Genomic DNA, 15,041 nt, shown 5'->3' on the forward strand with positions numbered 1-15,041 from the left:
TCACTGCGCTTGCTTGCCACTGGCATGTTTTTGACAATACCCGCATATCAACTTTTTCAATTTCATTTGTGTGCAACGCAATATGTGAGTATATGGAACAGTTTATCGTGACTTTTGCGGTTATTCAAATTGGTAATAGCTAAAATGTTGCACAACACTCCCCTTCTAGGGCGACTGTTTTTGCAAACACTGACTTTGGTTAAAAATTCAGTTCAAAGTATGCCGTACGGGAAAGATCCTCAGTAAACTTTAAATGATCCGCACTTTTGCTCCACAATGAACGCTTCCTTCCTACAAAGGTAATGCTCATTTCATAGGTCAATTGAACGGTGACGTCCGGCTTATACAAACATGGCTGACCACAACACCAAGTAGAATTCGCTGCTCTGGGATCCGGTACACTACAGGAAGCCTCATTCAAGGAGCTTCGTTTACCCGAACTTTAAGGTGTTTTCATACATGTGACTCAACGTTTGTGCCGTTATCTTTATCCGCTCCGCAGTAAATTTCGGCACACCGTTCACAACAGTTTTCCGTGTAGTCGCATTTGTCCTTCGGTCTAGTTACAATCAAGTTGCTTGGCAAGAGCATGGCTGATTGCAATATAATCGGGCGGAAATTACATGTGTCAACAGCGCAAATGTCCGGTACTGTGAATCACTTGATGCAAAGCAAGTTTACCAGCCTGCTGTAGAGATTTTCAAACTAAATTACAATGCCATTTAGTTGCTGGTTCCCTCATGCAACACGGCATTGCTGTTCACGGTTAACTTTGGAGCTGTAGTCGTGTAAGAATTTGTGATCATGGTCAGTGAGTGTGAATGGGGTGAAATATTGGCCGTCCTGCGAACTGTTATATCTCAGGCATTTAAATATTCTGTCTCCTCAGACTGCTTTGCGGGTTAGTATATAGGCCTTCTGGATTGAAACAGTGATAAGGGACTGACTACAACCACCAGAAGTGTCCACTTCTGAGAATTGAGTGTCCATATCTATTTGGCAAATGAAAACGGCTTAGTCGGATGGTTTGTAAAAAACAAAATGATTGAGGAAACTTCGAAACCTTCATTTTTGTCGAGGACGCTTGCCGAACTCCGCCCGTTCCAGCAGAGTTGATTTGCATGTAGCTCTTTGCCCGTGACGAATTCCATTCCGTTCTTTCCTCTGAAGTTTACAACAATAATCTGCAGCGCAAATCCCGTCCGGATTGAGGACCAGTGAAACATTCAAAAGCATTTGTTGATGAATGTGCGCAGGCGTGTTGAGAAACTAGTTGGAATGGAAGAAGCGTTTCCCACACTTTTACTCAGATAGAGCTCAAAATCCCAAATTCTGAAGGCTAGCCGCTTTAAGTACGTCATTATCAGCTCTTGGACAAGCCCATGCTGTTGCCATGCTTAGTTTTCGATTTTTTAATTAAGCATCAGTCTCATTTGGCTAACCGATCATCGCCCCCTTAGCTTTCGAATGAACTGACTAAAGCATTTGGGCCGGTACACGAGAACGTCCAGTATACATTGTAAAAACCAAGACATTACACCAGATTGTTCTACTAAAAGTATGGTTCTGTGTGTATGTTATGCTCTCATTAATAAGTACGTAACAATATACATTGGCCAATGACGTACATTTTGAGATGGATTGCTTGAATGATAGGGGTTTTCCACCTAATGCTCTAAAATAAACGTTTAATGAAACAAACCATATTGCAAGTTAGGTCTTCTTGAATGTAAGATTTTTCATCGTTAGGCCTTTGGGAGATGCTTTCGGGCAGTTCGCCACTGTCTATTTACACCCAGTGAGTGGGACTTCGACAAACCGAGAGTGGTTAAGGCGGGCGCTCCCAAGTCTTTCGGGATTTCCGCATCATCTGCGACACAGCAATGTCTGTTCTCAGTGTGCGGCTGGTGAGCGTCCATCTGGAAAGTGCGGAACATATTACGAATTCGCACATGGTTGACTTTGCGGATCACCCCTCACTTGCTTCTCAAATGCTTTCACGCTTCAGAGAAAGCTGGCTTCAGGCAAACGTCTTCAAGTGTAGCACATTGTAAGTCACTACTGAAATGAAACAGATTTTTTTTAAAGCGAATGCAACAGTGGTGTTTTAATTCTCAGAATAACCAGGCACTGACCGCGCTGCATATGACAATCAGAAAAGTTCTACATGACAAGCTACAATGAAACAGGTGACCAAAATAGGATGTATTCACAAATGACTTCAGCGGTGAGTGTGGATCATGTCGAGGGTTCCGACAATCCCCGCGTGCGGATTTGTTAGCATATAATTAGGCGTAATCAACGTCTAGCGGAATCTCCTGCTACAATTGTGACAAAACAGATTTATCTACCGTAAAGCGTGAGAATGTAGTACTTTTTCACAATTGTTAGTCACGTTCTACTTTACCACCACTTTGTATGAACCTGTCGCATGATCCGTTGAGTACTTTGAAATGAAAAACACTGGTCCCGTCGCTTAAGAAAAAAACTCAAAAGTGGAGAATACTCGCCTGAGGTTTTTCCTCTGTGACGGTTCTCTCGAAAGGTAGAGATGGTTTTACAATGTCATTTCTAGACGGCTTCACCCACGATGATTCGGACGACTTGTCTTCGACTGCCAAGTGAAGAAAGTTATGTTGTCCCGTGTTAATTATTCTGTATTCCTTCTTGCAATCGCAAACGACAGTCCTTGGAATTCTAATAAGTCTAGTCCTGCTAAATATTCTCGAATGAATTAGGTCATTTAATACAATTCGGTTCTGCATCGCGCAAGGTAGGATTGTCACGCATTCAGCTGGTGCGTTCTAAGCTTTAAGGAGATTATGGTCGCATGACCAACACATGGTTATGTTCAATACAATACAAAATTAGATTTGCGGTGATATTCTACACCACAGCGCTCAGTACTCGCGCTAACGCACGATGCTGACACCTTGTATTCGCATTCTATACACTTGGACAGACAAAATAATTAGTTGCTTTAGCAAGATGCTGGCTCCGCTACTAAATCCAGTCAATTGAGCTGCATCACTTTTTTCCCCTAAGGTATCAGCGATGGTAATGTTCATCTGAGACGATGCAATTACGTTCCTCATGGAACATATCAAGTTCAGTGATGTACTCTCGCCTTCCGTGGATGCCCAGGAGACCAAACGATTCGAAATATGGAAGACGCACCATTCAATTGAAATTCGAAGCCATAGTCAGATGAAATCTTTTCAAGGTCGAATTAACTGGCACCAAGGATTTGCGACTTGTAACCGTTGTACTCAGATCCTTCAAACACTTGCCAGAACGAGTTTGTGAAAAACGGAGTAGGAAGCTACAGGTCTGAAATACGTACGTCGCTAACTGTTTCCCTTGTTTATGGTATTTTCGAGAAGATGTTCACCTGTGATTCTCCGTTTTTGCTCCATTTTTTCCATCACTAAATAGCTCAGATTACACATGACATCTATAACACGATATCAGATAGCCTTTCGAATTTGATGTCTGCTTCTCCGAACAGAACCAAAATTCAACATTTGCGAAAGTCCTTATAAGCACAGATGCCATTCCAGTCATTAAAATAATCTTTTTCCGAAAATCAGTTCTGAGGCTTAACTCCCACCGAGTTTGGCAGTCTTGATAACTTGCGTAAGTGCCGCCAAATGTCATGTATTTGGGTGAGTGCGCTCGGGTATACTTGAATAAAGCAACCCGAAGGAAGTTTGGTATGCCCGTTTGGTCTGCTTTAGGTTGTCACTAAAACCAAAAGTCCTAATTTTTCGGCCTATCACACGTCGACGTGCTAATATCTTTAATGGACAACAAAAAACACAGACAACTAGGGTGGCACAGTTTTTAAAGCTGATGGCCGGATCCTTCTTTCTAAAATCATCTGATGGATAACGTTATAGCCCACTGAGATGAGTCTTAAGGAAACCAGAAAATGGGATTTTCACACCAATTTTACTAAATTCCAAAAAAATCTCTTTGCGAGTGTACAAACATGGAGGTGTTCAGTCCAGAAACCTCATAAAGCATTGGTGAGTTATTTTCATCTACATAATTTATATTTCTCGGCATATATCTTCCTTTTTGCCATTCCCTTGTGTTGCATGTGTTGAGTGCAAAATGTAGAAAAAATGATATCTGGTTTTGTTTAAGCACATTAGCATATTGAACCGATCCGTGTGGATAAGATGATTCATGGAATGGCGGCAGGTATCTTTTTGTTGTGCTACTGCTGGAATTGCCGAGAAAGCTCAAACATTCAACGACAAGTTTTGTTCTTCGTGACGCTCACCTGATCGACGTACTTATTTTTGCATATTTTACAGCGTCCACCTTGCTCACATCGGCAGTTATCAGTAAGCCAGTTCGGCATTGATTTCCTGCTCACGTAGTTGTCAGTCGACTGATTGTCCCAACGATAAAATCATTGCTCCTTGTCTACAGCTTACAGCTTACCCGATTCAACCCAGTTATCACACCGTTTGCCACGCCCGGGAGTTTTCCTAGAATATTCTCAAAAAATTCGTGTATGCTATGCCCATGACACATCAATGTCTATTTGTGGTTCTTTTTAAGAAGAACTACAAAACACTGACCTCACTGTTGAAACTGTCCTAGGTATGTGATTTTATCACCACTTACATTTCATCACAAAACAGTACAATGTTACTTCGATTTTAGCCGTTTCGACCGCATGAAAACTCATGGGAGCCGGTGCCCAAGTGGACAGGCTTGATTGGATGCCTGTATCAGATAGCTTCTTCGTTCATTCCGTAGGATGGGCACAACGGCTGGGGCACGATTAAATATAAAGCATGGTGTGCCCAGGGTGCAATCTGCGTTCCATTGTGGCCGTTACAGAGCACATATTATTTTATTGCATTACGTAGCATTGTGTTTTGTATAACTGAGTAAAGACAATGAAGCATCGTAAACGATCAGTTGGGAGGTTTTACCAGTTTCATATATGGAGAATAGCGAAATGGTCAGCGAAACATCAGCATTGATTGCCAAATGTTCAGATTCTACCAAACGTGATATTTTAATTAGGAGTTATTTTTTTCCAGCCAAATCTTGGAGGTTACCTTCACGCACAACGAATATCTCACTAGGATCGTTAGGATATTTCGGTTTCCCGAAGACATGTTTAACAGATTGCAATAGTGTGAAATGCTAAAAGTTGGTTTCAATAGAGGCCAATTGAGATCCCCTGAGACACGCGTGGTGTATTCTGGAAGGATTTCGCACAAACTGAATTGCCAAGGATGGATGCTTAACCTAGTGACATTTGAATGGGTCAAACCTATAAGTAATGAATATGGGCCACTCATTGATTGCCATAATTCTCTCAGGATGAAGGAGCGTTATAATGCTATTTGTCTAGATATTCAAGTTAATTGACACCCAAAACTAGCCGGGCTTTCCAACATTTCTTATAATACTCGATTGCGCCAGTTGGAGTTGATGTGGTTTAATTTTCAACGAGTTGAAGAGGACACTTTTTAACACGTAACAGAGAAAGACCTTGTTAAAGTACTGTGCAAACTAAAAATGGTGATCGGTTATCTAGAGCGACTGGTTGTGCGTCTCTGGTTTTGAGTATTTGTGTTTGACCTATACATCTGTTCACCACGCGGATTATACAACCAGTATGCAAGCACCCGTTTCTGCCCTCACACACACAGGTTTCACCAAAGTGTGATGTCTGTTGCGGGAGACTTCAAAAGGCATCGGACGTCCGATTACCTGCGCACGGACGATGCAATATCTGTCGGAATTGAGCACAGCCCATGAAAGTATTGCTGCAATTGAGATCACGGAACTGTAAAATCCCGTGTAGTTGATGGTTCCGAAAACTGAAAATGGTCGACTATTCGTGGATCACCTGATATCAGCGACTTCCTTGTTTGCACTTGAACATATCACTTGTACTATTACTGCTCGCTTCTAAAACCATGCCCTTCATTGATAGCCCGTTTAACGTTGGTCTCGTTAACGGGAAATAACACGAATGGTAGGTTGGATGCATGGAGAACAATGACCGCTATAAAATGAATAAAAATTTGCATGTGCGTGTGATTACGAAACAAGGCGTTCGCCGAAACCTTGCATAAAAGGATCACCGATGAAAAGCTAGTATGATAGAAAACAATTGCACTTTGCTTAGGCAGTGATGCTAAACCAAGTAATCGCTAGACCCCAAAGGACTCGGTATATGGGAAAGCCAACTAACAGTTTGTACCACATTTTTGGCAACCATCAATGAAACATAGTGTAATCAACCATTAACACGGATTCGCTAAGTAATACTTTGTTGTGAGTATCCAGAAACAAATAGGCGTAGGCGCAGAGGCAGCATTTGTTCACCGTCAGTGCTGAGTTGCCTGTGTCCTTAGGTAGAAGTCAAGTTTGGCTGGCTGGGGTGAACTGCATTCTCCTTCTGGGGCCTGAGTACGACCTATATTGGCATACACGCTTCAAAGAGTAAAACGAACTGATACTTTTGCAACCCACAGTTTCCGTCGGACAATTTCAATGCATTTACCTGTATAATCATTTTCAGGCTTCACCATTAAGAAACTCGTGAATTACTACCAAAGTAAGCCACACACCTGTGACCTTCCTAATATCACGCTTTGGTTTGAAAATATGAATTCTCTTAAAACTTGGGAATAAATGCACCTTTGCAGCAGGTGAAACATCCAGACACAATTACTTTCGCTGTACCATGCCAGTCCGATTAGGGTAAAAAAGTTGCCGCGTAATCCTACAGACAGATCATTAATTAACCTTTTAGAAGAACTCTACTGTAGCAGAAAATGGTGTCATTCCAGTGAGTATGAAACGCTTTTAACCTCACCTCGCCAATGATCAAGCCATGAAGTGTTGTACTTCAACAAGCAGCACACGTTTGTGCCTACCGCTATACTGCCAACGGAGCGTTTAACCAACCAAAATGGGAAAATGCTAGATGGCTTTTTTAACCAGTTTATGTGGCTTAAAAGTCGGGTGGCATTAGCTGAATGTTCTCTCCTTACATATCACGACAACGATCATCATCATCACCAGAGACAGCAAAATCAGTGTTGACACCGATGCTTCACCGGCGTGTAACCATAATGGTTATTTAATTGTCGCTAAAGTGAAGGGAAGAGAAAAACTTAATGAAGGAGGGCGGGATCTTTTAAAAAACTAAAGTGCTTAAACCTCTCCAGGTGGAAGGAAAATGACAGCGCAAACGGCATCCACATTGACTAGGCAAGGTTTCTTATTCTTCCTACAGCCAGGCGCATGAAAGCGGTCGTGGGAGCTCCGTGTACTGGAAAGTGTGGCGCACCATCATAATTCACACTCTTTTTGATCTTTTTTCACCCACTTCCGTCATATCACATGTTGGCCATCCCACAGTCTTCGCTGCTGGAAGGAGCGACGGAAAGCTCTCGTCTCAGTAGACGGTGTGTTGACATGCGTAGCCAAAGGACGCGTCGCCGGAGTTCATCGCAGTGGACGCTTTCCGTGATTGAATTACCTGCTGCACAACCGAACCAACGTTTCTCGATTACCCGAGTTCGTCGACGACACCCGGTACCGGCAGTATTTTTCAGAAATTGGTGAAGGAAGGAGCTGACACAACTTCCGTCCAAACAAGCCATGCATCTCAATCATATACCTAAGGTCCAAGCGAGTCGAGTCTGTAAACAAGCCTCTGAACACCAACATTTGTGCACTGATCACCTCGAACACTTCCGTCAGAGGAAGTACATCTACCGAGGTGGGCAAAATTCCAAGGAGCATTTCTAGGAGCTGCACGCTCTCAATCAGAAAGATGCACTCCGTAATTCCAAATCGCACGTCGAAACATTGTATAAATTAGGGTTCAATTTATTCGGCAAAGCATATTTTCTCTCTTCATCCCTGAAGGCGATGAGGATGTTGTCTGTGAACCCACTGGCAACGGATTGGATATCCACATTTTTAAGACAACTAAGCGCCCGCCTCCTGAGAGTAAGGGTCCCTTGGATGAGGAGCTTAAAGAAGTCTGAGCAGATATAAACTCATACAACACCGACATTGCTGTAGCTTCACACGCACAATTCACTTCCATGTTGAAGTAAGCTTAGCATGTAGTCAGCAGCATCGTTTCTGACCTACAGTGCCCCATGGTCTAAACGATATTTTTTGTGAAATCAGAGAGCCATTCTTTCCCCTGCTAGTGTCAGTGACACGAGGATTCTGATGAGCAGTCCGGCGAATCCAGTTAAACAGTCTACAGACTTTTCCTGGAGTTTTTACACCCACCGTTTTAGAATCCTTCAGCCTTATTAGTACGCGCGAATCCTCTGTTCCGTCTGACGTCGGATCATGCATCGGGTTGTACTGTGGCGACGGCCAGGACCAACATGTTGCAAGGTCTCCACGTAAGCCACGGTCCCATCAGACTGATGCGAGTTCTTCAAATGTGCAACAGAGAATGTGACATAGGACCATTCGGTGGTTGTGAGTCAGTGAAGTCCGAGACTGCTAAGTCTATGAGCTTTTCAGTAGCGAACCGATGTGTGCGCCTTTTGTTTAAGCTTGAAAAGCGCAGAGAAAATTATCAACGGAAAAGTTTATGATCGCATTTCACGCGGATTTTTCAGAGCGAGCGACTAGCAGCAATCGAGCCTCGCCGGCCATAAGTGAGGAGGATGTGGTTACGCAGCTGGTTCGTTTGAGGGCCTCAAGAAATCAAGGCACACTTCCGGAAATGGACACTACAAACAAACAGTCTGTCATCGGCATGAATCCGAAGCGGTTGAACTTTGTTGCTCTCAAATAGCCGCCTAACTGGATCTCAGCACCGCTAACGATGTCGATTGAGCGGCAAACACAATGAAATCTGGGCTTATAGGCCATTTTCGAAGAGCGCCCGGAGCTTCATAATAACTGCCGTCGACCGCCTCGAAGTTGTAGTTCGTCGGAGACAGGTAAAATAAACAGCTAGTGAACCGCCTCGCGTTCTCAATGTTCTTACTCTGGACTTGCTAAACGATCCTCGTGGGGTTGACTATCAGCGAGTATGCAGTTGAGTGAAGAGGCCCCTGCCGACACCTCAACACGTTAGATTTGCCGGTATATCCAATTGTAGTGGCCTCTAAGTCAGCCAATTTGCGTGGTTGAAAGCGAAAAGGGAGCTAGAGAACAGCGATTTTAGTTGCGAATCTATCGAAGTTTATCTTTTTCAAATAGGGAGCACGCATCCATAGATAGGGACTCCATTGTGGGTGCAAGAGCTGGTTTTCGCGTGCGAATATCAAAACGATGTAAGTAGGAAACAATCTTCCAGGTGCTTAAATTCCGTTGTGAATTTAGACAAGCCGAGCTGCAGCCGGGCATAATGCATAGCAAACAAAGACGGCAGTCCTAACATGGGTCCTGTAGACAGAATAAATGAATCGGGGTGAGTTAGATTTGCGGAGGGAAAACGGAAAGTGTCCAAGAAAGCAATCAGCTGGAGCATGGGTTCTTTTAGCCGTCTTTCTGTATGAGGCAAGTAAGGCGATCAGGCTGATTACACCGAATGTGGCATGATACTAGTTTTGGTTCTGACTTGCATGTTTGTATACGAGATTTGTCTAATACCAAGGTACTCCCCTATCTGGCTCTACTAGGCACATACAAGTGCCTTTAGGAGACAAGTCACTGTGATTGATCCAACCTGACAGACTAGGAGTCTATGTTCGCCAGATCTCTAATCACACAAACCACCGGTTCGCGATTGGGCCCAGTCTCTTTGTAGCGGCCGCACACGTGAGCTTTGGCCTGCATGAAAATATAAGCACAAAATCTCCACAGGTAACCGTTGTAAACTTTTAATTGTTTGGTAGAAGCTTCTCACAGTGATCAGGATGTAGACCAAATCAGTGATTTGCCAATTGCCAAACAAAGGTGAGCGATTTGGGTACTAACGTTGGTCATGTGAGAGAAGAATGAGATAAACTGTAGAACGTGAAGATTGTTAACTTCATTTTGAACAGTTTTTGGTTTCTGAGCTACTCATACGGCGGCCGGAATGTCAAAACGTAACAATTACGCGTAAGCCTAGCGAAATACACCTATTTGCAAACCAATTTGGTTTCTTCTCGTGTTTGCTGAAAAATCTTCGAAAGCCCAAGAATGGCTTTGACCTTCTACGAGCTCAACAAGCAGATTCCGATTTTCCATCAAATCGATATCCTAATTGAACTAATTTTTACAGAGTTTGACAACCACTCTATTTTGCAAAGGAATTTAAATCTGAGACAGGATTAAGCTGAATTCAGCTGAATTTCTCGTTTACGGTGATCCACTCCAACTGAATGTCTCACACCGGGTCGCTTGTCTTTCAGATGTTAAAATATTGGAGAAATTTTGTCAAAATTGAGTTTGTGTACAGAGGGATAGGGAGGGAGAATATTTGCCGACAGGTTGTCAAACCTCAGTAAAATAGTTTTCAAAGACTGGTGTTGACTTGCACTCCTTTTGTTATTAACGACGCGCTTCTATATGTTTATCGTGACATTAATTTGAGCGAAATTGTTGCAGTTCGTTGCTGATGCAAGTAACATACACTTCAGCGCGATGTTCCTTATTCATGCTGAAGCGTTCATCACTTGTTATGTGAACCTGATTGAACTAGTTTGTTAAGATTGTCTTGCGTGTGTTACATTTTGTAGGTTTGGGCGGTGCCTTGTTCTGCAAACTGAAAGGTGAGTCGATAATGAACTTGTATTTTGCGGCGAAAAACATCCAACCGTTGCCATGTATTCAGCAATCCCAAGTTGTTTGCACCGCCCGAGTGAACGCGAGTTTGGGTACATTTTGGAAGCAAAACCGATGTTAATTAGCCATGTGACAAATCGTAAGATTTGTCTTCCTTAGGCTAGAAGACTCAGCTGGACAAACTGCGGAATGCTTCATAGAGAACATGTACAGCTGACCGTAGAACTAAGTAGTCGGTAGGTGACTAAACGAAATGGAGTGCAAATTTGTTGACAAACCTATGAAAACTATTGCCACCGCGAATTCCCGTTTCAGTACTTTCAGACTAAACACATTGCTGCCACCGAAATACAGGCGTTCGTCAACATGACTTTTTGTTCTCCCATTTACGTCGGCCACAAAAGTACTTTAAAAAATCAGTTCAGATGCAATTATGATGCTTCAATATCCATAGATCATCTGGCGAGACTGAAGCTCAAAGGAAAACGTGTGGGTGAATTCTTCTGAAGTGTACTATTAGAGAAGGATTGTTCCATCGAAAACAGGACACGTACGAGACTTTTTGGATGAAGCTAGTGTGGATCGATTAAATCTGTTTAACATCATGAATAAATTCATAAAAGCTTTCTGTTGAGCCGCGTGGTGCGACGGTATCGTATCTTGCGTCAGATATGATTGTCAATGCCACTCTCATGAGGCCACGTTTCTGTGGCTATCGCCAGTGGGCGAAACCACGAAAATGCAGACTCAGCTCAGACACACACAACCGGGCTAAGTCACTACAGCAAAAAATATCAAAATAAATGCACTCAGTTCGTAAGCAGCTCTTTCAAGGCACAAAGTCTGACTGCCAGGAGAAGTAACAGATTTCTTCACATAAGTTATCACCTTCTGTAAATCAGGCTTGACCAGGCCCGTTCAACAGGTTAGTTACTACGTTTGGTATCACAGTAATAGCTGATTTTTTTTAAAATGGCATGAGACCTCACCAGCTTTATTTGTTCTTTCTTAGACAGCCTGACTGTGCGTATAATAATGCCTGTGTTCTGTGATTCCAAACGCGCAAACTCATATTACCACCGCGTCACCATCATCATCACTTTCATTGACATCATGACATAAGTGTTCAACACCAATGCTTCGCAGCCGTGCAACCATGATTTATTTGAAAGCCCTATTGTGAGGAAAATAATAAATGTGGACAAGGAAACTGAATGCGTCGAAATGTTAGTAGCCCGCCGAACTTGGCAACTGGCCCACAAATGTTTCGTCAATGCGAATCGAGAAAAAGGGAAATCGAAACGGAGAAGACTATTAAATCAGAAGTATTCGGGATGAAGAAACGCAAGCCACAATGCAAATAAAATGGCTAACCGACCAGGAAGTTCATTAAAGAAGCTGTCACTCAACAACCAAATCACGTCAGGAGATAACCGACAGCCTTCGAATACCTGATAAACCCACGCAGGCAAACAGGAAGCACCCACCCAACTGCGCACACTGGATGTCCCTTCATATAGAAACGAAACGTTTGCAAGTCTAATGTGCAATCTGGATGTCCCTTCGTATGGAAACGAAACGTTTGCAAGTCTAATGTCTGGCTCGGCGAGCAGATCAACAGCCACGTGATTAACAAGCAACAGGGAAGGGACTAAGTGCCAGCTTACAACAATCATTCCGTTGTGTTATGGTCGGTATATCAGAAGCTAACAACCGGTTTGATCGCATCAAAGCAATCAGTTTAATCCACATATTTGCTGTCTGCAGCCAAATTTATGGAAGCATTTGGTGAACAGAGTAAGCTCCAATATACACTCGTATACCACTTGCACCATACTCGTGACTTCATTCTTTTATTCGTCTGAATTTCTAACTGCTGAACGGCTAGTCCATAATTAAACCTACTGGGCATTGGCTCTTTGTCAGAGGTGCCTAAGCGTGTGTTGGGGCCTGTATCCACGGGTTATAGTCCAAATGAAGAGGACTTGTTGCCCTGTTAGAAACGTTTTTCGTGAAGGCTGCGTCGTTTCAATAAATCCATGTGCGCCGCGTGTAAATAAGCAGGAACAATTTGTGAGATTCTTTGGCTACAAGCTGACTGAGTAGTCCGAGCTGAAGCAGTCGCATCGGGAGCGTGCAAATTGGCGATTTCCCGTTGTACGGAAACAAAACGCGACTCGAAAACCATTCCTTGGTTGCCCACAAGCATGAATGATTGGCTTAAACTGTGATTGTGCAAATATGCTGGTTTCAACCGCTTGCTGAATTCGCTACTTGAAGTGCCAATGACTGGACTGTATTCGAAGATCTGCCATCAGCATTGTTATCAAATTTGTCCGAATCCAGATGATGGTTTCATGAATGTCATAACGTCTTCATCTATTCTTTAGGCCATTTAAACAAAAAACACTCCTGATAAATGCATGAAGTTCACTGACATGAGGAAGTATAACCATGAGTTTGACAACATGGATCATATCGGATAACACAAGCCCACGTGTCCACTAGTAGTTGAAAAAAACGTAGGACAACAAATCTCAGGCTGTGCATGGTCGGGTAGCATTTACCTGCATTTTCTCCACGATCTATTTACTGCCGACTGCCATGCTTATTTTCAATTAAAATATGCTTAAAAAATGAATAATTTAGCTTAGTTTATCGATCATGTAGCTTCCTAGAATGTTGCGACAATTTCCGATCTTTGGTGGTTTCCTAACAACGGCTCATTTTTCCAGGTATATCAGGTAGGGCATTCGGTGGATTGCATGTGTTAACTGTGTTAATGGTCGGAAAATATATGCCTCTAGCGACCTTGATTACTGTTTTGCCAGCCGGCAAATAATCATTTCTTAAACTTACACGTGTTTGTTTTTTATTAGTGACAGTATTTTCAGATATTCAAGTCATTTGTCAAAACATGCTGACAAATTCTGCGACTGTCCAGTGTGACATCTAAAATTCCAGGGGGAGGAATTATCGACTGCTTTCAACTGAGGAGGAATCACGTCGGGGCACACAGCTACGCTAGGCAAACTTATTTTTCCGCATAATTCTATGCACCGGATTTTTGAACAATCGTCCAAAGGAAACGTGATAAAGATGAACGAGTTCCCAAATTACCCTCACACCCTCTCCCGAAATGTCCCTTTAGTTTGGGAGGATCACCTCATGGAACTTAGTGCCAAGTTTGTGATAAGTTATAGAAAAAAGGTTTAATAAATTTCATTAAAAGGCTTGCTGTTAATTTTACAGCACACATGCATAGCGAAACCGAGGAGAACCAGAGCGTGAGTTTATTTTTTAATGAAGAGATCTGGATTAAACAAAGGGGTTCAGTGAATTTTTGTCAGAATCAAGAATATTGCTATTAACTATCTAACGCCTTGACGATGCTCTAAAGAGAACACACCACGTAAAAGAAAGTGTTTTCATAGTATGGCAATTGAGCTGAAAATTCGGGAATGTTGACACTTCGGTCATAACTGACCAGAAACTCTAATGTCGCTTCTGCAACCGGATGACTTGCCCCATTCAGGCAGTTACCCTGATGTTTCCTGAAATTGATTGTCTTTCCCTGATTCCTACACGCGAAGCTTTCTACCATTACATTGATTTTTATTTTCCTGCTACAGACGGTATTAAACAAGAGCAGTGCCGAAATATTGCTAATAAATTAATGGTAAGTCCCCCCTGCAGATGATTCGGGACGTAATTTGACATCAGACTTCCCAGGAAACTTACACATGGTTTTGCCAACCTTATCCAGGAACTCCTGAAAACGCAGCACCTTTGAGGCGTAATTTTACTGCTGCTTATTATGATTTTGTAAGCCATATGCTCAAGATTTACAAAGATTCTGCAGAATCATCAGAGATGCAGAAGTATTAGCAAAGTCTTCGACCTGCAAGTGTAATATTGATCATCTGAGTCACCGCGGATTCGGCAAAATCCAGTTTGGAAATATCTAGGTTTAAGTCGTTGGAAGTTCGCAACTACATGGACTTGTTCACAGGGCTTTGAAAGCTCAGCCCGTCGCCATGCGACAATGCACAATAATTCGTCCACTGCGACTCTCGTTCCATGCAGTAAGCTGACCTGTCCATTAATTAGCAAATGACGTTTCCTGGGGTTTTCTGTCTTTTAAACGACCCTTGCACTACATCCTACAACAAAACTGAACGATGCATCTGTGGGGCTTTTCCGAAAACTGTTCAACTTCCGGCATTTTCTTTTTTTTGATCCTACAGCATGTTCCTTCCCGCGTAGCTCATTAGTCCCCTGTAGTTCTGTTTGTTAGTTATCAC

General features: G+C 42.8%; 2 protein-coding genes across 2 annotated transcripts in view; one reads left to right on the forward strand and one right to left on the reverse strand.

The window, feature by feature from the left end:
* The window catches only part of T265_11855 (hypothetical protein), a gene marked incomplete at both ends in the record, with an annotated part of 73,800 nt that extends 65,761 nt beyond the window's left edge, over positions 1-8,039 (forward strand). Inside the window, one exon of the mRNA XM_009178651.1 lies at positions 7,918-8,039. Within this exon, the coding sequence (XP_009176915.1) occupies positions 7,918-8,039 (122 nt within the window). The remainder of the gene's footprint in view (positions 1-7,917) is intronic.
* The window catches only part of T265_15576 (hypothetical protein), a gene marked incomplete at both ends in the record, with an annotated part of 89,568 nt that overhangs the window by 54,265 nt on the left and 20,262 nt on the right, over positions 1-15,041 (reverse strand). Inside the window, 2 exons of the mRNA XM_009178652.1 lie at positions 1,820-1,919; positions 9,742-9,798. Coding sequence (XP_009176916.1) covers positions 1,820-1,919; positions 9,742-9,798 — 157 coding nt within the window. The remainder of the gene's footprint in view (positions 1-1,819; positions 1,920-9,741; positions 9,799-15,041) is intronic.

Source organism: Opisthorchis viverrini (genome assembly GCF_000715545.1).
Source record: "Opisthorchis viverrini unplaced genomic scaffold opera_v5_634, whole genome shotgun sequence".
NCBI lineage: Eukaryota > Metazoa > Platyhelminthes > Trematoda > Opisthorchiida > Opisthorchiidae > Opisthorchis > Opisthorchis viverrini.